Source organism: Microcaecilia unicolor, chromosome 8, assembly GCF_901765095.1.
Source record: "Microcaecilia unicolor chromosome 8, aMicUni1.1, whole genome shotgun sequence".
NCBI classification, from domain to species: domain Eukaryota; kingdom Metazoa; phylum Chordata; class Amphibia; order Gymnophiona; family Siphonopidae; genus Microcaecilia; species Microcaecilia unicolor.
The window spans coordinates 13,228,332-13,253,255 of record NC_044038.1 but is presented as its reverse complement, the minus strand read 5'-3'; the positions used below and the strand labels follow the sequence as shown (position 1 = coordinate 13,253,255).

The 24,924-nt window shown below is 46.1% G+C and overlaps 2 protein-coding genes across 3 annotated transcripts in view; both read right to left on the bottom strand.

Annotated features, from left to right (window-relative positions):
- The window catches only part of LOC115476700 (ras-associating and dilute domain-containing protein-like), a 129,982-nt gene extending 129,135 nt beyond the window's left edge, over positions 1-847 (bottom strand). For both annotated transcript variants that reach the window (XM_030213230.1, XM_030213231.1), the window contains exon 1: positions 659-847. The gene's annotated coding sequence lies outside the window, so the exon portion shown is untranslated. The remainder of the gene's footprint in view (positions 1-658) is intronic.
- A 13,642-nt stretch (positions 848-14,489) lies between these two features.
- Positions 14,490-24,924, bottom strand: part of MMD2 (monocyte to macrophage differentiation associated 2) — a 30,697-nt gene continuing 20,262 nt past the window's right edge. The window contains exons 5-7 of the mRNA XM_030212030.1: positions 19,359-19,460; positions 17,321-17,390; positions 14,490-14,699 (exon numbers count right to left, since the gene is read on the bottom strand). Of these exons, the coding sequence (XP_030067890.1) occupies positions 14,490-14,699; positions 17,321-17,390; positions 19,359-19,460 (382 nt within the window). The remainder of the gene's footprint in view (positions 14,700-17,320; positions 17,391-19,358; positions 19,461-24,924) is intronic.

Sequence of the window (24,924 nt, the reverse complement as noted above, 5' to 3'; positions counted from 1 at the left end):
GACTTGAAGCCCAGATTTAAAGAAAGATTTTCTCAATGGGTAACTTTTTTTTTTTTTGCAACATGTACAATTAAATCAGCATTATATACACAACAGATTACAGCCTTGTAAGGTCCCTATTCTCCAATTTCACAAAACTTGTCACCAAAAAAAGGAGAATTTCGGGAAAGCCCTGCGCTGCCCTTTATGATAGAACGTTTCAAGCGAACAAAACACACATTAAAACCTAAGCCACATTTTGGATAATAATGCTGGAAGGAGCAGGAGCCCTGGGGCTGCAGGGGAAGGTCAGGCACCCCCTCATCCCCCCCCCCCCCCCCCAGGGCAGAGCCGTCTCCAGGGGCAACGAGACAAGCCACAACTCTGTTCCCAGGCGGCTGCCCAGCCCCGCGCGCACCTCGGTCACATAATCAGTCCAGGGCTCACGGATAAAGTTCTAGCCGTATACTTAGCAGACGTATATATACACTGACACCCACAAGCCACGCGCGCACCGGCTTCCTTCTCTAACACGGGGGAGGAGGAGGGGTGGGGGGGAGAGAGATACTTTCAGCCCCTTCAATAATTTCCACCTGTACCCCTCCGTCTGAATTTCTGATCATTTCATTGCATTTTTGTACGCTGTTTCGGCCGAACTTTTTCTGCCCCCGATACTCACTGCCCGTCTGCCCCAGGCGCGGGGTGTCCGCGTGCTGCCTCCTCACAGACTGCGCCTCGCGCTCTCTCACTCACTCAAGGTGATGCAGCAGAGACACAGCCAGCGCTGCTGCTGAGCTTCTCCGAGCTGCTCCTCCTCCCCCGCCTCGGGGGTAAGTATTAAGAGTCCGGCGTCGGCGCAGCCGCACTAGTGACGCCGCAAACCCGCAGGTGTCTGCGGTTCTCGGGTGCCACCTAATGGAGAGCAGATGATCACCTTCCCGATGAATTTATCCGTGCACAGGGCAGCTGTTAGGCGCGACCCGCTAAGCCTGACATAGGGCGCCAAAAATTACCCAAGCCCTGCTCCCTTCTTGCCTTTCCCCTCCCCCCCCCATGCCTACCTCTTCGTGTCCCTGTCTCACCCTTTCCGAGCTCCAGCATTGCCCCACTATGTCCCTATCTCCCCCCTTTTTCAGCATGGCCCCACTCTGTGTCCCTATGTCCCCTTTTTTCAGAATTGTCCCACTGTGTCCCTGTCTCACCCTTTCCCAGCTCCAGCATGGCCCCACTGTGTCCCTATCTCCCCTTTTTCAGCATGGCCCCTCTGTGTCCCTGTCTCACCCTTTCCCAGCTCCAGCATTGCCCCTCTGTGTCCCTATCTCCCCTTTTTCAGCATGGCCCCTCTGTGTCCCTATCTCCCCTTTTTTCAGAATTGTCCCACTGTGTCCCTGTCTCACCCTTTCCCAGCTCCAGCATTGCCCCTCTGTGTCCCTATCTCCCCTTTTTTCAGAATTGTCCCACTGTGTCCCTGTCTCACCCTTTCCCAGCTCCAGCATGGCCCCTCTGTGTCCCTATGTCCCCCTTTTTCAGAATTGTCCCACTGTGTCCCTGTCTCACCCTTTCCCAGCTCCAGCATTGCCCCACTGTGTCCCTATCTCCCCTTTTTCAGCATGGCCCCTCTGTGTCCCTATGTCCCCTTTTTTCAGAATTGTCCCTCTGTGCCCCTATGTCCCCCTTTACCAGCATTGCTCCTCAATATTCCTATCAGCCCCTTTTCCAGCATTTACCCCTTTGTGTCCCACTATCCCCTCCCCATCCAGCATTGCCACTCTGGGGGACTTTTACTAAGGTGTGCTAGTGTTTTTGCTCACACTAAAAATCAGCATGGGAATATTTATTTATTTATTTATTGCATTTGTACCCCACATTTTCCCACCTATTTAATGGGCATTTCAACGTTTAATGCCAGCTAATTTTTAGCATGAGCTAAAAACACTAGTGTAGCTTAGTAAATGACCCCCTCTGTGTGTCCCACTGTCCTTATGCTCCCTTTCTGCCCAGCATTTGTTCTCTGGGTCTCTCTCTCTGTCCCACCTCCTTCCCTTTCATACTCCCCCCCCCCCCCCCACCACCACCACCAGGCATCTCTCCCTATCTTTCCTGCCCCCATTCTGTGGTCCAATATCTCTCCCTCCCTTCCTTGGATGGTCCATTGGTTCTTCCTCTTGTCCACCCTTGGGTAACATAGTAGGTGACGGCAGAAAAAGACCTGCATGGTCCTCAGTCTGCCCAACAAGATATACTCATATGTGTATACCTTACCTTGATTTGTACCTGCCTTTTTCAGGGCACAGACCCTACAAGTCTGCCCAGCAGTATTTCCCTTCTCCCAACCACCAGTCCCGCCTCCCATCACCAGCTCTGGCACAGACCTTATAAGTCTGCCCTCCACTATCCTCGCCTCCCAACCCCTCTTCCCCCACCTGCTCTGACTCTATTGCAGCAGCTTTTCTCCCTCTCCCTCCCTCCGGGTGCCTCTAGTCCTCAACACCTGCTAGGGCTGGCATTTGCAGCACTGAAGTAGCCCTGCTCCCATAAAAGTTATTTTTTTTAGATTTTTTTTCTCACTTACACTCTCCCTCCTACCAACTCACTGCAGTCCTTACCTTCGGTTTGCCCACTTGGTGGCTGGCAGTGATAAAGACAGGCTGCCTCCAGCCTTCCCTCTGCGGCATCCTACCTATGCAGAAACAAGAAGTTGCATCGGAGAAGGTGAAATGCAGCAGAGAGGGAAGGCCCTGTGGCCGGCTGGAGGGTGGAGGCATCCTGTCTTAATTACTGATGGCAGCCCCCCCCCCCCCCTGCCACTGAAGTGAAGGCAAGTTTAGAGGACTGCAGGGAGGCACAAGGGAGAGGTACAGACACTGGATCTCTGATGAGAGGGAGGGGGGCCTTAATGTCACCCACACTGGCAGGCTGCAGCGAGGCTGGACTGTTAGGCTAGGCCAAGGGGTCAGTGACACAATCTGCAGCTTTTCTAGTGCCAGTTGTAATGGTCTACTGGCAGGCCAGCTTGACCATCAAAAAAACTGTCCAGGCCAGCTGAAAACCAGCCAGTTGGCAACCCTACAGTCTCCTAACACTGGCCTGTTAAAGGACAACAGAGCAGATCAGTGGAAAATCAACATGAATTTTATTAATAAAACATTAAAAAGCTTTTTGATCCTCAGGAGCTTAGCCAAGATTGGATAACAGAGCCGGTACTGGGAGGCGGGGCTGGTGGTTGGGAGGCGGGGCTAGTGCTGGGCAGACTTCTACAGTCTGTGCCCTGAAAATGATAGATACAAATCAAGGTAAGGTATACACAAGAAGTAGCACATATGAGTTTATCTTGTTGGGCAGGCTGGATGGACTGTGCAGGTCTTTTTCTGCCGTCATCTACTATGTTACTATGTTTTTAATGTTTTATTAATAAAATTCATGTTGATTTTCCACTGATCTGCTCTGATGTTTTCCATCTTGGAGTCTGCGGATCGTCTGCCTTGTTCTTTTCTTGGACCCTCCCTGATAAAGGGTAATGCAAATCATATGCAAATAGGCTTATTATATTTACAGATGGTATTGCAAAAACTACGCTACATCTCTAGGTAAGATTTTCTTTTTCTTTTTGCTCTAATATGACTGTGAAACTGTTTGCCACTGTACCTTTTGCTATGCTAATCATGTTTTTAAATTTTATCATAATTATTTATATAAGCTAAGGCGTACACAGTGCATACCCTCCCCCCTGACTAGACATCTCCCAGTTGTTAACTGAATAGCTAGATATACAGGCATAAATACTACTTTGCACCCCCCCCCCCTCCCCGAAAATGGGCTCAGGCATAAGGCTGGAGGAGGGAGGAATTTCTGGGGGTCACTAAGGAGCTGGTATTGTCAGCAGGGCTGCCGAGAGACTAGGCCGGGCCTGGGGCAAAGCCGCCCCCCCCGTTGCTCCCCCTGCCGCCCCCCCCCCCCCCCCCCGGTCACTCCCCCTGCCACTGCAGTCTACAGTCTCACCTGCCTGCCTCCATGGCTCCGGCCCCCTTCATTCAAAGCAGCAGTCGCAGATCGCGTCTCTTCTGGCCTTCCCTCCCTGTGTCCCGCCGTTGTCTGATGTAACTTCCGGTTTCTGTTAGGGCGGGACACAGGGAGGGAAGGCCAGAAGAGACGCGATCTGCGACTGCCGCTTTGAATGAAGGGGGCCCAGAGCCGAGGAAGCAGGCAGGTGAGACGGGGACTGCAGCGCCGGCGGCCTGACCCCGGCGCCACGGCCTGGGGAATTTTGCCCCCCCCCCGCTCCCCCTCTCGATGGCCCTGATTGTCAGCCTGCTGAGAGAATCAAGATACAGACAGCCCAGCCCATGGGGGTAGGGCCAAGAAGCAATAAAAGGCATTGCAGGGAGAAAACTCTCCTCTTTGGTAGCACCCAGGGGGAAGTCCTGGGTACCAAAGCAGGAAGAGTTTGCAGTGTGTGATGATTGGAAGCCTGTGTTACACAGCAACAGGTGCCTGCAGGGAGTTCCTGAACCGGGAACAAGAAGAAGTGCTTAGGGGACAGTACACCCCAAGGAAGAAGTGGGAACAGACATGCCTCGCTTCTGGCCCGACTTTCATTGCACCTGTGAATGACCCCTGTTCCGGGATGGGATGGAGAGCTGCTGAAGAGGTCATGTAGAGATGACCATGGGCTGAGAGTTTGTTCTGGTTTGCAAATAGAGGAGATTTAAAATAGAACTGAATTTGAATGCCCTGATATCACGTGGAGACTGTGTTTTACACTGTGCTTAGAGAGTGACACAGGGACGGGGATCTGCGGTAAACCGCAGTAATCTGTGGTAAAAGAAAAAAAAAACCTGGCCATTTACCACGGATGCGGGAGCAAAACTTTTTACCGCCCGGCAGGAGCAGTTAAAAGCTTTGCTCCCACGTTAAAAAAATTAAAAAAACAATTGCAGTTACCGCTCCCGGTCCAGCATCTCCATGCCTGCCTTCCTCCCTCCCTCCCTCCCTCCAGCAGTAGCTCTACCTTATGCAGCCAGGCAGTGGTGCGCTGGAGCCAGCTCACACGAGCCATTTGTTAATTGTTTAAGAATTTTGGAAGCCGGTTGTTAATCTTTAACAACTGGCTTCCAAAATTTGGGCTCAGGTCCCTTCTCGGCATTGTTGTCCTCCTTCTCCCCTGTGACTTGTTCCAATGAGATAATACAGGGGGCCTCTGGGGTCCAGGCCCCCCCAACAATAGTGGCCAGCCAGTTTTTTCGCTTCCTCAGGCTCCCTGTGCTCCCTGTCCCCGCAGTCAGGCAGCTGAGCTCTCCCTCCCTCCCGTCCTTCGGATCTGGCCAGTAATCTCTCCTTCCTGTTTCCAGCAGTGAGCCGCGGCGCTGGCAGCGCTGAAGACAGCTGCTTTCGGCGGCCCCAGTCCCATCGTTGCTTCATCCTGCCTTTTCAACTTCCTGCCTGTGGTACCTAAAATTCCAGTCTAATTATACTCTCATCAATATAGTAATCTCATATAATTATACTCTCTTTATAATAATCTTTATTTATATCAATTTTTAAATAATCTCATAAAATATTTGTCTTCAACAGTAAACCAGTCATGCATTCCCTATCTTTACCACTCTCATTCTACTTTCTTTTTTTTTTTTTTTTGTTACATTTGTACCCCACGCTTTCCCACTCATGGCTGGCTCAATGTAGCTTACATGGGGCAATGGAGGGTTAAGTGACTTGCCCAGAGTCACAAGGAGCTGCCTGTGCCTGAAGTGGGAATTGAACTCAGTTCCCCAGGACCAAAGTCCACCACCCTAACCACTAGGCCACTCCTCCACTGTTGCTACTATTGGAGATTCTACATGGAATGTTGCTATTCCACTAGCAACATTCCATGTAGAAGTCGGCCCTTGCAGATCACCAATGTGGCCGCGCAGGCTTCTACATGGAATGTTGCTAGTGGAATAGCAACATTCCATGTAGAATCTCCAATAGTAGCAACATTCCATGTAGAATCTCCAATAGTATCTATTTTTTTTTTTTGTTACATTTGTACCCCACGCTTTCCCACTCATGGCAGGCTCAATGCGGCTTACATGGGGCAATGGAGGGTTAAGTGACTTGCCCAGAGTCACAAGGAGCTGCAGTGGGAATCAATCTCAGTTCCTCAGGACCAAAGTCCACTACCCTAACCACTAGGCCACTCCTCCACTCCTGCAACCCATCCTCCACAATGCATGAGTGGCAGAGGGACTGATTGTGTACACCAACCTTGAATACTTTCATAAGATCAAAGTTCTACACAACTGTGAAGCCTGTCGATTGAAAGAGTTATTGTGGGGAAGAGGAGTTATTTTCGAGTAACCCAAGGACAAATAATATGGACAATAATAGGGTGTATGGACAATGATTTTGATGTATGGAGAGACCATCAGTATCATTACCTAAGCTGGTGGTTGTGGTGATTCATTGAGAGTTTCCACATGTGCACGAAGAGGGGACTGAATAACGAGCTGAATAGTTGATCGTCACAAGAATTGTTAACAGGTTCATGGAGGTAGTGAGAAATTTGATGTATTAGTTAGTTGATACATGGTGTGGTGGAATGTGAGAAAGAGTGTGAATGCGCATGTATGAGGTACGTTTGGTATAATAGGAAACCATTTTTGATAGTTGTTATACAGAATAAAAGAGCAATTATGGAATAGCTGTGAGTATATGCATATTCATTAGGGATATCCTGAAATCCCGACTGACTGGTGGTTCCCCAGGACAGGTTTCAGAACCACTGGCCTAGGGCACCCGTGCTCTTGCATCGGCCCTGTATGAAATGTCCATATCAGCCCTGCTTGTAGGCTCCGGTCTTAGTCTCCGTAACCTCAGAGTCATAGAATTCTCACCTCTTCTTGATATCGAACACAACTATAAATTCCAGAACACAAGGAGAAGAGGTTTTAGAAAACCAACGTTGTATCAGCCTTCTGTGGCTTACCATCAGCATGCCTGGCATGGTACACCTTATTCCAGAAAAAGCAGACCAGAAGAATATTTACACACACAAGGCCAGAGGTAAGTGAGGTATCTTTAATTTTGTATTTAATATTTACTGCACAGGAAATATAACAACATTCATTATTATTACAAACATTATTAAATACTGTGTTAAATATAAAATACTGACTTCACAAGAGTGGAAAGTGTATCAATAACAGAGTGCACTACTTTTAAAAATAAATCACACTGAAAAACATTTACAGATACCCTGTTAGTAGTCATTACAAGTTAGTGTCAAAGGTTGTCCAATTGGATGAAATTGCATATCGTATAAAACCAACACAGAGCACGTGCTTGAGAGTGTAAACACAACCAGGAGTTCATTGATTTTCAGACAGATTGCTCTAAGGATAGGATGCCAACCGGATCCAGATTCGCAGGACAGGGTTGATTCAGTCCTGGGTTTACCCCCGTGCATGCTGGGACTTGTAGTAATGTAACGGTGGTCTTTGTATACTGCTAGAACCACAACATTCTAATCTAAGCCGTTCACAATATCTGCTAAAAAACCAGGACCATCTCCCAGGAATTACAACACTCAAGTCATAAAAAAACAAAACAAATAACTCTAAGTATTATACAAAATAAACTTCTTGAAAATATAAGTTTGTAAGATTCCTCCTAAATAAAACATAGGCGTCAGATTGAGTAAAACATAGTGAGAATTCTTGCCAAAATTTAGGGGTTTGATAAGCCAACAGTAGAATTTTCAATCTCTTATAACCTTTGGTTGAAGGAAAGCTAAAAGGACAATCGTTGATGGTTCTTCGGGACCTAAGTTATCCAACATATATGCTGGAATAGCACCATCCAAAACCTTAACTAAAAGACAAGCAAACTTGAACATTCCTTGGCCTCTATTGGCAACCAGTGTAATTTTACAAAATACCCCAAGATCTTGTCTCATTTTTTTAAAGAAAAAAATTAAATGCACTGCTGTGTTCTGTAGTGTCTGAAGCTTTCTTAATGTATTATTATTTATTACATTTGTAACCCACATTTTCCCACCTATTTGCAGGCTCAATGTGTATACTTCGTACTCCCCAGAAAAATCAAATTACAGTAACCTAGCTTCGACAACATCAGCGACTGGACTAGAAGTCTGAATTTGTGAATTTCAAAAAAAAAAGCATCTCACCCGTCTCAGTTTTCTTAATGAGAAAAATGAGTCTTTAACCTAGATATGGAGAGCTACTTCTTAAATGTGAGCTCCGGTATTGCCATACTTTGTAGAATGTTGCTTGTTGTTATGTTGTGAGCCCTTTGCGTATATTTGTATCGAAAATCAATAAAAAGAAATTAAACGAGAATAAAAAAGAAAAAAAGAAAAATGAGTCTTTAACTATAGCATTGATATGAGATCCACGAGATACTGTCCACCTAGACCCCTAAAATTGTGATTACTGAGGAAAAAGTGTATTTAGTTTCTTTGATTTGAATACGGTCTAATAAAGGATCAGGGTTATTGGATAATAGCAAGAATTTAGTCTTTCCTCTGAATTTAACTTAAGTTTGTAATTCAACATCCAAGATAAGGTAAGAGCCAAACAGTTCTCAACTGGTCTTGCTTTCTTAGGGAATTCAGAACTACAAGTCCCTGCATGCAACGGTGTGAAACCAGGACTGGATCAACTCTGTTCTGCCAATCTGGATCCAGCTGGCAGCCTTATCTAAAGGTACAATAGAGGTAAAGGCTATAAATTGGTGTATCATAGGCACCATTAATTGGTTGTTATGTACGAACGTACACTGAGTGGCAAAGTTATCAACGTGGGGTATTGCTGTTGGGTTATTTTAGCACAGGGTCTCCTTATATAGAAAGGGACCCTGTGCTAAAATAACTCGACTTCACAGTAGCCCACGTTGATAACTTCGGCCCTAAGCATTATTCTATGAGGTAACGACTAAGTGCCATAGTGCTGTGGTTCCCAAACTGTGTGCCTCGGTACCCTGGTGCACCACAGCGAACTCTCAGGGGTGCCACGGCAAATCCCGACCTCCCTCTCACCGCCACACAAACTGCTACTGCTCCCCCAATCCAGCGTCTGCCTCCTTCCAGCTCCCCCCCACACACACACCCATCCCTGCCACTGTCGCTGCTGCGTCTCTAGATGAGCAGCGGCAAAACAAGCTGCAGCCACGCAACGCCAGACTCTTCATACACGCGACTGACGATTCTGCCCACTCGAATATCACTTCCTGTTCCGGAGCACAGCCGGCAGCTGCGTGTATGGAGAGTCTGGGGCTGCGTGGCTGCAGCTTGTTTTGCTACTGCTGCTCATCTAGAAAGGCAGCAGCGGGAATGGGTGTGTGGACGGAGCGGGGACAGAGAGGAGGCAAATGCTGGATTAGGGGAGAAACAGAGAGGGGGTTAGGTTAGATGGAAGGGGGAGTGTGAGGGAGGGCAGAGGCTGGGTGAAAGTGGGGAAGGGGGGCAGAAGTTGGAAGAAAGTGGGGAGAGAGGGAGGGCAGAGGCTGGATGGAAGGGGAGAGAGAAGAAGGGCAGAGGCTGGATGGAAGGAGGAAGAGAAGGAGGACAAATGCTAGATGGAAGGGGAGAGAAGGAGGGCAGATGCTGGATGGAAGGGGGAGAGAAGGAGGGCAGATGCTGGATGGAAGGAGGAAGAGAAGGAGGGCAGAGGCTGGATAGAAGGGGGAGAAGGAGGACAAATGCTAGATAGAAGGGGGAGAGAAGGAGGGCAGATGCTGGATGGGAGAGGAGGGCAGAGGCTGGATGGAAGGGGAGAGAGAAGAAGGGCAGAGGCTGGATGGAAGGAGGACAAATGCTAGATGGAAGGGGAGAGAAGGAGGGCAGATGCTGGATGGAAGGGGGAGAGAATGAGGGTAGATGCTGGATGGAAGGAGGAAGAGAAGGAGGGCAGAGGCTGGATAGAAGGGGGAGAAGGAGGACAAATGCTAGATAGAAGGGGGAGAGAAGGAGGGCAGATGCTGGATGGGAGAGGAGGGCAGAGGCTGGATGGAAAGGAGGGCAGATGCTGGATAGAAGGGGGGAGAGAAGAAGGGCAGACACTAGATGGATGGGGGAGAGAAGGAGGGCAGATGCTGCATGGAAGGGGAGAGGAGGGCATGCATGGGAATGCAGGTGTTGGTGGCTGAAGCATGCTACCGATTTGCTTGCTAAAGAAGCATGGAGCTTGGACTGAGGCAGTAGACCTCTTCAGCAAGTGGAGCTTAGGCATTCTTGCCAGAAAAGGTAGGACTCAATGCTGTTGGGGTGAGGGTGGGTGGAGGGGGGAGGCTGGGAACCACTGCCATAGCGCTTAACTGCACGGGAGCCTCCCCTTGAACTCCGTTGACCTGGACTGTTTTGCGACTGTTATTTTTGGTTTTATTTTGTTGATTGTTTTATGGTTATGTATTTTACTTTGTTCTCTGCCTCAGACAAAGGCGCATTATAAACACCAAACTATAAACTATATGTGCGGAAGGGACATGGGGTAGACCATGGGTGTTTCTTTAAGTGAAGCACATAACTTATTGAATACTATCAGTTACGTGCATCACATGGTGCATTTAGGCCTGCATAATGGTTTGCACCTAAACCTAGGCATACCCGTCAGGGGCGTAGCTACGGGTGGGCCCGGGTGGGCCCAGGCCCATCCAGTCTCAGCTCAGGCCCACCCATTTTTATAGCAGCTGAACAGCCATAGCCTAAGTTTCTGCCATCCAGGGGCAGGTCGCTATGGGTGTAGGCGGTTTTTTTTCTGGGTGCCAAAGGAAGGGAAAAGGACTTCAAGGGTATTTTACCTGTTCTGCTTAATCAGGCATTTACATTTTTTATAAAGCAAAGTATATGCCATTGCTGTAATCATACTGCAGGATCCTGTTATGTGTGTTGACATATTTGCCATTATAGTAGACTTTTATCTGGTCAAGTTTGATATGGCATAATGTAACTATATTTAAAAATATTGTTATCTTCCGTTAAGTATGTATGTGGTTTATGTTGATACAGGGCAGCTGTTGGGCAGACTACGTAGAAATCCATTATCAAGTGCATTCTAAGGCATTATTTTGTAGTACCCCAAGAAACACTACTCATACATAGTGCCCACCCATATTGGCTCCGAGCCCACCCAAAATGTCAGGTCTGGCTACGCCACTGATACCCATGATGACTTACACTCATATTTATTTCTACAGTGGTGTCTTGGCACACAGATGCTGTTATACAAACAGTGCCCAGTGTTTGTTTTCGGCAGCAGTTCATGGAAGTTGCCTCCAATGTGTCCAGCCATCATACAGATGTTTGTCTGCTGTGCTCTGTGAAATATTGTATCTTTAATATCGTAACTCCACTTGGATTTCTGGTAATAAATACAGAAAGCATACGAAAGCAATATTTGTCAAAGCCCTGGTCCCTCTCTAGCAAGGAATGTTCCCAGTACTGTAAATAGTGGCTTTCATGAGAACCACGATACTTACCGACATGGTACAAAATTCTGGAATGTAGTCAAGTTGCACGATGTGGAAGACTTTGTTGACACAATGGCTACCCTAGTCAAGAGACTAAAGGTGCAATTATTTTTAAAATGTAGATAACAGTTTATCCCCGGTGGGATTCTTTAGAGAATGCTCCCTGCCTACCCAACAAAGGAGTTTGGCTATATGAACTCCAGATAGAAGACTGGTCTCTGCCCACCACAGGATGTTTTTCACTGGCCAGCTCTTTAGATTTCAGGTCAGGTTGTTTCAGCAGATGACCGAGACTTTTGGGGGGTAGTGTGTCTCAAGATAAGAGGTTTGTACAAGAAAAAAATCCGCCAAAAGACGGAGAACTCAAGACACCCCATGGAAAACAACAATATAAAATAAAAGTGGGAGGACGACCAAGGATGCCAAAGACTGAGAAGATGTACACAATTCTGGAATGCGTTGCTGCGAAACCTAAAAACCACTTATGAACAAGCCAACTTCCGAAGTCTATTGAAGACACATCTCTTCAACAAGGCATACAACAAGGATCAACAAATATGAACTCCTGTACACATACCCAGAACTGCCCTTACAATATCTCACTGCCAAACCACTATCATGTTTTTTTCACTATTACTAATGCACATTTTCTATATTTTTTATTACATTTGTACCCCATGCTTTCCCACTCATGGCAGGCTCAATGCGGCTTACATGGGGCAATGGAGGGTTAAGTGACTTGCCCAGAGTCACAAGGAGCTGCCTGTGCCTGAAGTGGGAATCAAACTCAGTTCCTCAGGACCAAAGTCCACCACCCTAACCACTAGGCCACTAGGCCACTCCTCCACTGTTGCTACTATTTGAGATTCTACATGGAATGTTACTATTCCACTAGCAACAACATTCCATGTAGAAGTCAGCCCTTGCAGATCACCAATGTGGCCGCGCAGGCTTCTGCTTCTGTGAGTCTGACGTACGTGCAGGACGTCAGACTCCCAGAAACAGAAGCCTGCGCAGCCTTCTACATGGAATGTTGCTAGTGGAATAGCAACATTCCATGTAGAATCTCCAATAGTAGCAACATTCCATGTAGAATTTCCAATAGTATCTATTTTATTTTTGTTACATTTGTACCCTGAACTTTCCCACTCATGGCAGGCTCAATGCGGCTTACATGGGGCAATGGAGGGTTAAGTGACTTGCCCAGAGTCACAAGGAGCTGCCTGTGCCTGAAGTGGGAATCGAACTCAGTTCCCCAGGACCAGAGTCCACCACCCTAACCACTAGGCCACTCCTCCACTGTTGCTACTATTTGAGATTCTACATGGAATGTTACTATTCCACTAGCAACAACATTCCATGTAGAAGTCAGCCCTTGCAGATCACCAATGTGGCCGCGCAGGCTTCTGCTTCTGTGAGTCTGATGTCCTGCACGTATGTGCAGAACGTCAGACTCACAGAAACAGAAGCCTGCGCAGCCTTCTACATGGAATGTTGCTAGTGGAATAGCAACATTCCATGCAGAATCTCCAATAGTAGCAACATTCCATGTAGAATCTCCAATAGTATCTATTTTATTTTTGTTACATTTGTACCCTGCGCTTTCCCACTCATGGCAGGCTCAATGCGGCTTACATGGGGCAATGGAGGGTTAAGTGACTTGCCCAGAGTCACAAGGAGCTGCCTGTTGCCTGAAGTGGGAATCGAACTCAGTTCCTCAGGACCAAAGTCCACCACCCTAACCACTAGGCCACTCCTCCACTCCATATAATTCTTATACAATTCTTAAATATCTCTTAATATGTCTGCTTGTTAAAATACTTCCATGTTCTATCATTATCATGTTACCAAAAATTCTCTGCTATTACTAAATGTATACTTTCTCATGTATTCTCACTATCCATGATGTATTGTAAGCCACATTGAGCCTGCAAAGAGGTGGGATAATGTGGGATACAAATGCAACAAATAATAATAATAATGTATAATATAGAAAAGTTTATTAAAGTGAAGAGACACTTCAATAAACTTTTCTATATTATGCATCTTCTCAGTCTTTGGCATCCTTGGTCGACCTCCCACTTTTATTTTATATCAAGACAAGAGGTTTCACACACCCATCCCTGCCGCTGCTGCTTCTCTAGATGAGCATCAAGAATGGCAAAACAAGTTGCAAAGTAAAGTAGTTCATTTTCCTGTCAACAGATAGTGAGCTCTGCCCTCATTTTCATGTCAGTCATTGACGTCAGCAAACCTTTGTGTTCATGCCAGTGGCGTAGCTACATGGGGGCCATGTGGGCCTGGGACACCCCAAATTTCATCCGGGCCCCTGGTTTTGCTGGCGGGGGGGTCACCAACCCTCCGCCAGCTGAAGCCTTGCTCAGCGCCGGTCTCCGGCGCTGCTGGATTGCTTGCCCTGCTCTCCTCTTTTCCTCCTCACGTCCTGCACGCTTCTTTGAAGTGAAACCGGTTGTTTTCAGTGGAACTAACTGGTTAAGTGATCACTGAAAATGATCAGTTAGCCCCAAACAGGTGATTTAACCAGTCAGGAGCCATTTCTGTCCGGTTAAATCGCTTTGAACGCTGACACGATCGTGTGTACCTTTAAGTTACTTCATTCTCTTTTTAAAAAGCCCTGGACTATTTGCGAGCCAGAATTCATAGCTATGAAACCTCCACAGGACCTTCTTGGGTTGGTGTCAACAAAGTCTTTCCACAAACCACTGTTCTTCCTGGTTTTTATAAAACCCATCATGTCATTCTATTTTATAAAAACCTCTGCATTAAGAAAACCTTTGATAAAATGAAAGGTAAATTTTTTAAAAAGACCACAACAAATACAAATATTTCAGGCACTTTTGGGGGTGCAAAGTGCCATCCCTGGCAGGTAAAAGTTGAAAAGGAAGACTTTCTTCCAGAAAACAACAGAGGTGGAAGTAAAATGTGATTTGCTGTCCATTATAAAATAATGTTCTTTAAAAAAGTTCCCATTTTTTTCAGGACTTCAAGTATGTTGCATCTACTGTAAAACCATAAGGTGCATCTCACTTGGATATTTTGAGCTCCAAAGAGTTTTCGTTAGATCTGTACAGGTACCTCCAAATGGCATAGTAGTGAACCCCAGCTCCAATTGCTACAAAGAGGTGCCATATTGCATGAGCGAAAGGTATGCGTCCATCACTTTTGAAGAAGACCATGCCCAAACAGTAGAAAAATCCTCCGACAAGGAGCTCAATGAGGCCATCTCGATTAGTCTACCATGATACACAAAGAGAAACGTAAGTTGGGTGAACCTTGAACTTGCACATTCAAAAAGTTATAAACAGGATGGAGTCGGTCCAGAGGGCGGCTACTAAAATGGTCAGCGGCCTTTGTCATAAATCGTATGAGGACAGACTTAAAGATCTCAATAGGTATACTTTGGAAGAAAGACGGGAGATATGATATAGAGACGTTTAAATACCCAGATGGTAGAAATGCACAGGAGGCAAATCTCTTTCAATTGAAAGGAAGGTCTGGAATGAGGGGGCATAGGGTAGACTCATAAGTAACCTGAGGAAATACTTGGTTGAAAGGGTGGTGAATTCATGGAACAGCCTCCTGGTGGCAGTGGTGGAGATGAAAACAGTATCTTAATTCAAGAGAGCTTGAGACAAGTACATAGAATCTCTAAGGGAATGAAAGGCAGAGTAGATGTCATGGATGGACAGACTGGATGGGTCATATATTTTCAAAGCACTTAGCCTTCCAAAGTTCCATAGGTTTCTATGGAACTTTGGAAGGCTAAGTGCTTTGAAAATATGCCTCCCGTCTTTGCCTACATTTGTCTCTGTTTCTATAGATGTTTATGTGTTTCTATCTACTGGCAACCCTGATAGGACCACTGGGGAGGGGGGGGGGGGGGGGGTCATACAGTACCATTCTGAAGATAACCACCACTGAGGCAGGAACAGCTGGGGATCCCTCCTGCCCCCACCCTCCCCCACCTTGAGACTACCAGATCATTCAAGCTAGGCTTCAGGGGGGCCAAGGAGGGGTGTTTCAAGAAAAAGGTGGCAGGAGGCCAGGGAGGGTATAGCCTTTTGAAGGGCAATTTAGATATTTAAGCATGAAAAGTGTGGGGAAGGAGAAGGAGGAACTGGTGAGGGTCAGTAAGCCATCAGGGACGCCAGTGGCAATGGTGGGAGGAGAGACTCTAGCTGGGGTGGAGACTTGCAGCTGGGAATGTGAGATAGTTCCAGCTGCAGTAAAGTGGCAGAACACGAGAATGCGTTTTACAAACCTGCATTACTTAGATTACCACAGGTTGACCCATGTTAATTTTCATTGCTCAAATCACACTATTTTATCACTCTTTAGTAAATAGATCTGGTTGTAATTCAGAGTTGCTAAGGTGGCCGGTAATTCAGCACATGATTATTATATACAAAGTAGTTCTGGAAAGCACCATTTGCTGCAAGTTGTACCCATTCTCCACAGTTGCTGGGGAACCTACGGACTCTTCAAAAACAAAAAGAAACTGTAGTCAAAAATATCTAATCAAAACCAAACAAAACCAGTATAAATCAGTGGTATAGCCAGTATGGGGCCACGGGGGCCTGGGCCCCTGTATATTTGCCCCTGGACCCCCCTGCTGACTACCCTCTTGACTCCCCTCCCGCCGCCAACCCACCATCGCCTACCTTTGCTGGCGGGGGAACCCCAACCCCCGCCAGCCGAGGGGGGTCCTCTTCTTCCCAATCCCGTGCAAGGCTTCATTCTAGTCTGACGTCCTGCACATTGGGACGTCAGACTAGAACGAAGCCTTGCACGGGATTGGGAAGAAGAGGACCCCCCCCCCCTTGGCTGGCGGGGGTTGGGGTCTCCCGCCAGCAAAGGTAGGCGACGGCGGGTTGGCAGCGGGAGGGGGGATCGAGAGGGTTGTCGGCGAGAGGGGGTCAAAGTTGGTGGCAGGGGGGGGTCGGTGGTGCCGGGGGGGGGGGGGGGGCTAAAATGTGCTCCCTCATCTCGAGCTCTGGACCCCCCTTCTGCCGAAGCCTGGCTATGTCCCTGGTATAAATAAACCAAAAATTCCCATGGAAAAGATGTAAATCAGTGGAAGGAAAAGCCTCATACCCCAACCTGGAGCTTCAACTGTTCTCATATGTCAACAGGGGGCTCATCACAGTTATATAAACCTGCCACCAACAATACTTTTAAGAATTTTTTATATAGCTTTCACTGTTCAAATCAAACAAAATAAAACATGGAAAAGAAAATAAGATGATACCTTTTTTATTGGACATAACTTAATACATTTCTTGATTAGCTTTCGAAGGTTGCCCTTCTTCCTCAGATCGGAAATAAGCAAATGTGCTAGCTGACAGTATATAAGTGAAAACATTCAAGCATTACTATGACAGTAAAATAGATACCATTGGAAATTCTACATGGAATGTTGCTACTATTGGAGATTCTACATGGAATGTTGCTACTCCACTAGCAACATTCCATGTAGAAGGCTGCGCAGGCTTCTGTTTCTGTGAGTCTGACGTCCTGCACGTTCAATGTCAAATGGTCAAAAAAAGTTTTTATAAACTATGGAGTTCCTTCTTTTAAATTATAAATAATTCCGAGGTGGAGTGAAAGCTATTAAAAAAAATCCTTTATTGTCAGTGGCAGGTTTTTATGCAAAGGAAGAGCCTCGTATTGAACTGAGAGAGCAGTTGAAGCTCTGGGTTGGGGTCTGAGGCTTTTTCTTCCACTGATTTAAATCGTTTCCACGGGAATTTTTGGTTTATTCATAGTGGTTTTGTTTGGTTTTGATTTGAACCTATGACATCTTCCCATATTTTAAAGGTTTTTAGGCTGTAGTTAAATGGATTCATTTACTTACCATGGAGAGAATCACCAGGGCTGGGAAGAAACCCATGATGACATAACATGCCAGTTCCACAAGCTTGTACCTGGAACAGAAGATGGGTGTGAGTCTCAAAATCTTCAGTCCCACTGTGCTTCTCCAAACCACTTGCCGCTAAGCTGGAGATAACTGAAAGTAAGCATCTTTTCTAGAACAAAACCATTCTCTGAGTCTGCTACCTCTAACTATGCTTCGTCAGCTTGCCATGATAGGAAGGGATTCACGGGAGCGGATAAGGCTATGTTCTCTACTAGTCTCTGTATCGCCTTTTATTTGATCTCTTTCCCTCCTCATCCCATTTTTCTCAGGTTCTTCTCTTCCACAACCCAATGCCTCCAGAGCGTCTTAAAGGACTCTGTGCGCCTCTCTGTATGCGCATGCAAGTTTATGTACGTGAAAGTATTTATCAGTGTGGTTCTTATTTTTACAAATGTATTTTATTTATTTATTTTATTTATTTGTTACATTTGTATCCCACATTTTCCCACCTATTTGCAGGCTCAATGTGGCTTACATAGTACCGTAAAGGCGTTCGCCATCTCCGGTAGAGGACAAGTACAAAAGATGTTATGGTGGAATAGGGAAGATAAGATTAGGTCACGTGGGGTTAAAGGTAAGGAGGGTTTGATAATGTCCAATACAATCTTAGATAGTGAAGTGTTGCAGGGTTGAGGCATTTAAGTTGGGTCAGTCGGGTATGCCTTTCCGAATAGGTGAGTCTTTAATGATTTTCTGAATTTTAGGTGATCGTAGGTTGTTTTCACAGCTTGTGGCAGTGCGTTCCACAGGCGCGTGCTTATGTAAGAGAAGTTGGATGCATGGGTTGTCTTGTGTTTTAGTCCTTTGCAATTTGGATAGTGGAGATTCAGGTAAGTCCGTGATGAACTGGTACTATTTCTGATTGGGAGATTAATCAGGTCAATCATGTAACCTGGGACGTCACCGTAGATAATCTAATCAAATGATGTACTAAGCACTAAAATTACCTAAACCATGCAACCATCTTTTTTTTTTTAAGGGAATATATGACATTCTGTGTCATGGCCCCACCGTACCCTTTCCCACTGCAGCTCACCTGCTTCACTTGCTGGGGTCAGGTGTGGTTTTGTGTGGATCTGCTGTTTCTTGCCCATTTTGGCATTTAGTATCCATTAGAATTCGCTGCAGAAGTAGGGCCTAACATTCAGCACCATATATAGAATTTCCTCAATTATTGATGTGCAACTAATTCTATAATAAATCAGAATTTACAAGTGCGCAATATTTACAAGCGGGGGTATATACTGTAGAAATATGAGCACATGTTATGCATTATGGAATGGGTTAAAAGGTCAGAAATTGTATGACTCTGGAATCTATCAGAGATTGACGAGCTTGCATGACTCTGGGATTTATGATCTCTGGAATTTATGATACCCCTACAAGCAGGCCTGGGAAAGGAGACTAGTGTAAACAGCAAAAGAATGTTGTTCTAACAGCTTAAAAGAACCCGACGCTGGAAATCAGATAATCTGTGAGAAAGAGAGTTTGCAGAAAAAGAGTCATGTAAATCATTGCTTGAAACAAACGATATAAGCTGCCGTTTGTGTTTTATATATGGTGACCCCTGAGGAAGGCTTTATGCCGAAACATGGCCCTTGTTGGGTCATAATTGTTTATGTCTCTGGCACTCATTAAAGAATAAGGAGGGGTTATTTTAGAAGTCTGGACTTCATCTTTTGTTTGATTACCTTGGAACATTTTTCTTCCACCTTTTTGTTTTTCCTATAATTTACTGTGGAAGGGAGCTCTGCGTCCCTCTTTTTGGTGCTGCGTTTAGGGTTAGGCAGGACTAGCCTGTTTGTGTTAAGAGAACGGAGGTTACACAATTTGTGTGTTTTGCATGCCATTGCACAAGGGTTTAAACTCGTACATACACTGTATTGCACTCACACGGAGAGCACATGATCAGAAATTCCACTTTATGAGTGTGCTGTTTGTCCAAATGGTTAATAAGACATCTGCAGAAACTCACCGCTCATGGAAGAAGAAAACATAGATTGTGCCAACTGATGCCATGATCCAAATAACCCAGCGCATGTGGGATGCCCAGGGACCCAGCTCCCGTAAATTCAACCTAGCAAAAGCCGAATTGACAGAAAATGCAAGGACCAGCGTAAAACAAACAAACAAACAAAACAAAACCCACAAATTCATTAATACCATCATGTAACTGTATAATCTTTTGAACTTTAGTACTGTCTTCTGTCTTTTGCTTTAACACCATCATGTAATTCACCACCATGTAACACAAACCCTCTGTAAACCTATTGTATATTCACTTCTATTTCCAGTACCCATGATGTATTGTAAGCCACATTGAGCCTGCAAAGGTGGGATACAAATGCAATAAATAAAATAAAAATAAATAAAATATATGCAATTATTTAAAGTAAAGAAAACTTGGTAATAAAGACACAGATTCTTAAAATCCCCTCTAACCGCCGGATTCTATATAGCACGCTTAGCGTTCCACGGTGAAATCTAAGCATATTCTGTAACAACGCGCTGCGTGTAACTTAATTGGCTTAAGAAGCTCATCAGCATTGATAACAGCACCGGTTGCTGAAAATACCAGTCAACTCCATGAAGGGCATTTTTAGGGCATTTTTGGCGATTGAGGGCTGAGCTCCCGACGAAGCATATGGGAAACAGAAGCTTTCTGTCGAGCATAGCCTCCAGACAACGCTACAGCCCAGATAGGTGCATTTATTACCCTCAAATTATTGTAGAAAAATAGAGGATAACACAATCTACAATAAGAGAAATTTTGATTTGGTTAAAGTGGGAGGTTTTCGGCTTAATCACGATTACAATTTTTTTTAATCAAAATGCAGCCCAATTTTGGGGCATTAATAGAAGTGATGACATGCAATGAACATCTGCATCATCCATTAGAAGCAGTTGGCACATGTTGGCAGCGTGTTAATGTGCGTAGTCTGGCTTGTCATAGACCAGTATGATGTTTTTAGGTACTTTGTATCAATTTCTATTGATTTGAGTTGCTATTAGAACATGGAAACCCACTGATTCTCACTTTTTAACAAAGTGAATATTAATTTCAATATTTTTAGATCATTGAATGTGCATAAAAGACGGCAATTGAGGCCAAGCATTGTGAGATTTTATTTATTTATTTTATTTTGTATTTTTTAGGTGGTCGTATGACTACTTTTAGGGGTTCACTTTGCTTTTTACCCCTATTAGGTAGGTGATATTTAGTATGTATGGTCATTTTAGTGTTGTATATCTCCACCTATCTGTCCGATGCAGTTCTATTGATATACATTTAGTGTTGATATTATTATATTTTGTGTTGATATCATGTCTTGTATTAAAATTATTATTTTATTGCATGCATATTTAATCTGAATGTTTTTAACTGATATTGATTTGATGTTATATTTTATTGTATTATGTTTTTAGATTTGATCTGTTTTTATTTTATATGATGTGATAGTGTTTTTAGATATGTTTTATTATCAAATATACAATGGTGAAGTTTATGTTTTACTCATTATGTATTTTTATTTTGTAGTTTTTTTACCCCTGACGCAGCCTGAGGGCGAAACGTGGCCACGTCGGGTAACTTGTAATAAACCACTTCTTCTATTACCCTCCTGTTCTATTTTTTTGTCTTTTTTGATTTGCTTTTTTTCTTTTGATTTGCCATTTCTGTGGCAGATCTTTGCCTTTTTTTTGTTTTAGTCTGGCTTGCAGTATTGTTAATGCAAAATTGATGCTAATAAGGTGAGGAGGTATAAACGTATGCAAAATAGGTCATTACTGATTAGCATAGCAAAAAAAGGTGGATGCATTAAAACAGCAAAGTAACCCAGACACATTAATAAAGAATTCTTAACTACGCTTTGAAAAAGTAATAACATGCATCTTTTACCATTTGTGGTAATGTGCACTTCATTTCCATCTCATTCACAACAGCTGTTAATATGCCCGTTAATAGCAGCCATTAAAACAGTTTAGCACATTGGGTCCCTTTCTTCTTCATGACTTACAATGGTATTCCCCCATCTACTTTCTAATACTTAAGCTGCTTAGAGATTCGCTTGTATGCAGTTTATCAAGAATGAGAATAAACACATGAAATGAATAATTGCAATTTTTTTCTACGTTGACACTACTGTGAAATTGTGCAGTGCTTTAAAAGAAAGGTTCCTTCCTGATAGAGCTTACTAAGTATGTTTAAGCATCCAGAGTGAGATGGAGGCACTTGCTGAAGGTCACAATGAGCTCGTTTTTCTAAGCTGCGGTAAAACGTGGTCTTAGCGTGGCCTTGCATGGCTTTTTTCCCATGTGTTAAGGTCGTTTTTACTGCAGCGGGAAACTGATTAGAGCAGAAGTGTCCACTCTCTACCCCCAGACATGCCCTCCTGTGCAGAAAATTTAAAAATAGCTTTTACCATGAGGTTTGCATGCACCAGTGCATACCGAGGGAGGTCCGCACCGGGTACACACTGCAGGAGGGTGCAGGGAGCAGCCACTTGGATGTCAGCTCCGCCGGTTCCCTGCTCCCTCTGATGTTACTTCCTGTTCCGGGGCAGGGAACCTGTGGAGCACTCCCAGGAGGTAAGAGCAATGCACGGGGGGGGGGGGGGGGGGGGGGGGGGTGAGGGGGGTTGGAGGTGATGCGCCAGAAGTGCTGCACCGGGGGGGGGGGGGCGCAGTGGCGATCCCCACTGGCACACACAGATTAGGAAGTTACCACAGGATGCCTGAGCGCGCAGCAGGGGCGTAGCCAGACTTCGGCGGGAGGGGGTCCAGAGCCCGAGATAAGGGGGCACAATTTAGCCCCACCCGGCGCCACTGACCCACCCACCATTGCTAACCCCCCCTACCATTGCCGACCCCCCCTGCCGACGACCCGACGACCCCCCTCCCGCCGCCGCCTACCTTTGCTGGCGGGGGACCCCAACCCCCGCCAGCCAAGCCGAGGTACTCTTCTTCCCAATCCCGTGCAAGGCTTCATTCTAGTCTGACATCCTGCACGTGTACGAAGCCTTGCGCGAGATTGGGAAGAAGAGGACCTCAGCTCGGCTGGCGGGGGTTGGGGTCCCCCGCCAGCAAAGGTAGGCATTGGTGGGAGGGGGGTCATCGGGTCATCAGCAGGGGGGTTCAGGGGCAAATCTAGGGGGGCCCAGGCCCCCGTTGCCCCATACTGGTTACGCCCCTGGTGCGCAGTAAGCCTTTCTAAGTTGCGGTAGCTACATATGTTAGCGCTTACCACAGCTTAGTAAAAGGACCCCTAAAGTGAGCAACGGGAGGGGCTGAACTGATGTTCACAGTTTTTGTATTGTGGCACTCTAACCAGTGCCAACCCACCAAGCCCGCTGTTTCTGTAACTCTTACTGATGCTCGCAGGCTGCTGTGAATTGAACACTTCATTGTCTTACAAAGCTGGACCAGCAGGTGGCGCTGGCACAGCACCGATGAGAGGAATCCCATAATGCTGAGATACTCAACATATTACAGACTGACCTCAGACTAAAGGCTTTTACCATTAGGAAGACATTCTGTTAGAGCTGTAGCTTCTCCTCTGGGGTACTTACATTCGAAGGCGGTAGAACAAGAGGACATGATATGAGATGGAAGGGGGGCAGACTCAAGAAAAATGTCAGGAAGTATTTCTTCATGGAGAGAGTGGTGGATGCTTGGAATGCCCTCCCGCGGGAGGTGGTGGAGATGAAAACGGTAGCGGAATTCAAGCATGCATGGGATAAACATAAAGGAATCCTGTGCAGAAGGAAGGGATCCTCAGGAGCTTAGCCGAGATTGGGAGGCGGGGCTGGTGTTTGGGTGGTGGGGCTAGTGCTGGGCAAGACTTCTACGGTCTGTGTCCTGAAAATGGCAGATACAAATCAAGGTAACGTAAACAAAAGGAGTAGCACATATGAATTTATCTTGTTGGGCAGATTAGATGGACCGTGCAGGTCTTTTTCTGCCGTCATCTACTATGTTACTATGATTAGGCCAGAGGTTCTCAACCCAGCCCTCAGGACACAACCAACCATTCTGATTTTCAGGATATCCACAATGAATGGGCATGAGATAAATTTGCTTGCATTGCTTCCGTTACAAGTAAATCTATCTCATGCATATTAATTGTGTATATAAGGAAAACCTGACCGGCTGGGTGTAGCCTGAGCACTGGTGGCTTACTTACTCCATGGGAAAAAGTCCTAGAAGTATCTGCAAAATCTGGCATGGACCCTCTGATGAGGGAAGGGATTTTCTATGTCAAGGCCCAAGGTGTACTGTTAATAGTTTAAGAAGACTCTTCAGACAAGATATACAGTCAATGGCAGCAGGTTCCAGTGCACCTTTACAGCTTAAAAAATGCAGCACAGGGGCTAAACTCTTTTATTCCAGATCCTTCGGAGACTCCTCTTTCTTTTCCTTTGTGCTTTGGGTTCCCTGTGGTCCTGCACTGGGCTCTGTCTTCCCAAGAAACCTTTCTGGGTACCTAATACTCTGAATGCTTGAGTCCAGGGCTGGCACAACAGTTAAGCAAGACTAGGTGGTTGCAAGGGCATATCTGCGTGGGGCCACAGCGGCCTGGGCCCCCACAGATTTTGCCCTGGACCCCCCTACCGCTGCCAACCCTCCCCCGCCGTTGCCGTGGGTACCTTTGCTGGCAGGGGACCCCAACCCCCGCCAGCCAAGGTCCGCTTCCTCCTGCCGCTTTTAAGTTCTTCTTCGTCCTAGGCTCCGTCACTCCGTGCTGTTCAAAGAAGCTGGCGCTGCTACCTCAATCCACTTTGGAGTCTGACGTCGCTGCACGTTGTACGTGCAGGACGTCAGACTCACAGAAACAGAGTCTATGAGTCCGACGTCCTGCACGTACAACGTGCAGCGACGTCAGACTCCGAAAGTGGATTGAGGTAGCAGCACCAGCTTCTTTGAACAGCACGGAGTGACGGAGCCTAGGACGAAGAAGAACTTAAAAGCGGCAGGAGGAAGCGGACCTCGGCTGGCGGGGGTTGGGGTCCCCTGCCAGCAAAGGTAGGTGACGGCGGCAGGGGGGGGTCGGCAATGGTGGCCGGGGGGGGGGCTATAATGTGCCCCCTCACTCTGGCTCTGGCCCCCGCTACCGCCGACTTTCAGATACGCCCCTGGGTAATTTTATATTACCGTACCTAGGGCAGCAGTGGGGGGGGGGGGGGTTGCAAGGGGGGGGGACATCAAAGAGTAGCTACAGTCAAAGCAGAACAATAAATCCTTACATCCCCACGGGGAGGGCGAGCAGTTTTCAAATACCCATTTACTGGGGAAAATGACTTTTGGAAATTGCCCTCATTTGTGTGTGTGTGTGATTCCCCCATAACAGTTCTCCATCCAAATGTCAGAAGCACCCCTAGACATCTCTGCATACCACACAGGATGCTAAAGATAGAAGACAGCTTTTCTTCCTCTGAAGATCCAATTCTGGACAGGAGTTTCTTCTCCCTCAACTCAACGAGAATCATCAGAACGCCAGGAGGCAACATTGTCCTGCCGCCACCTCCCGATGCAGCAGTGGCATA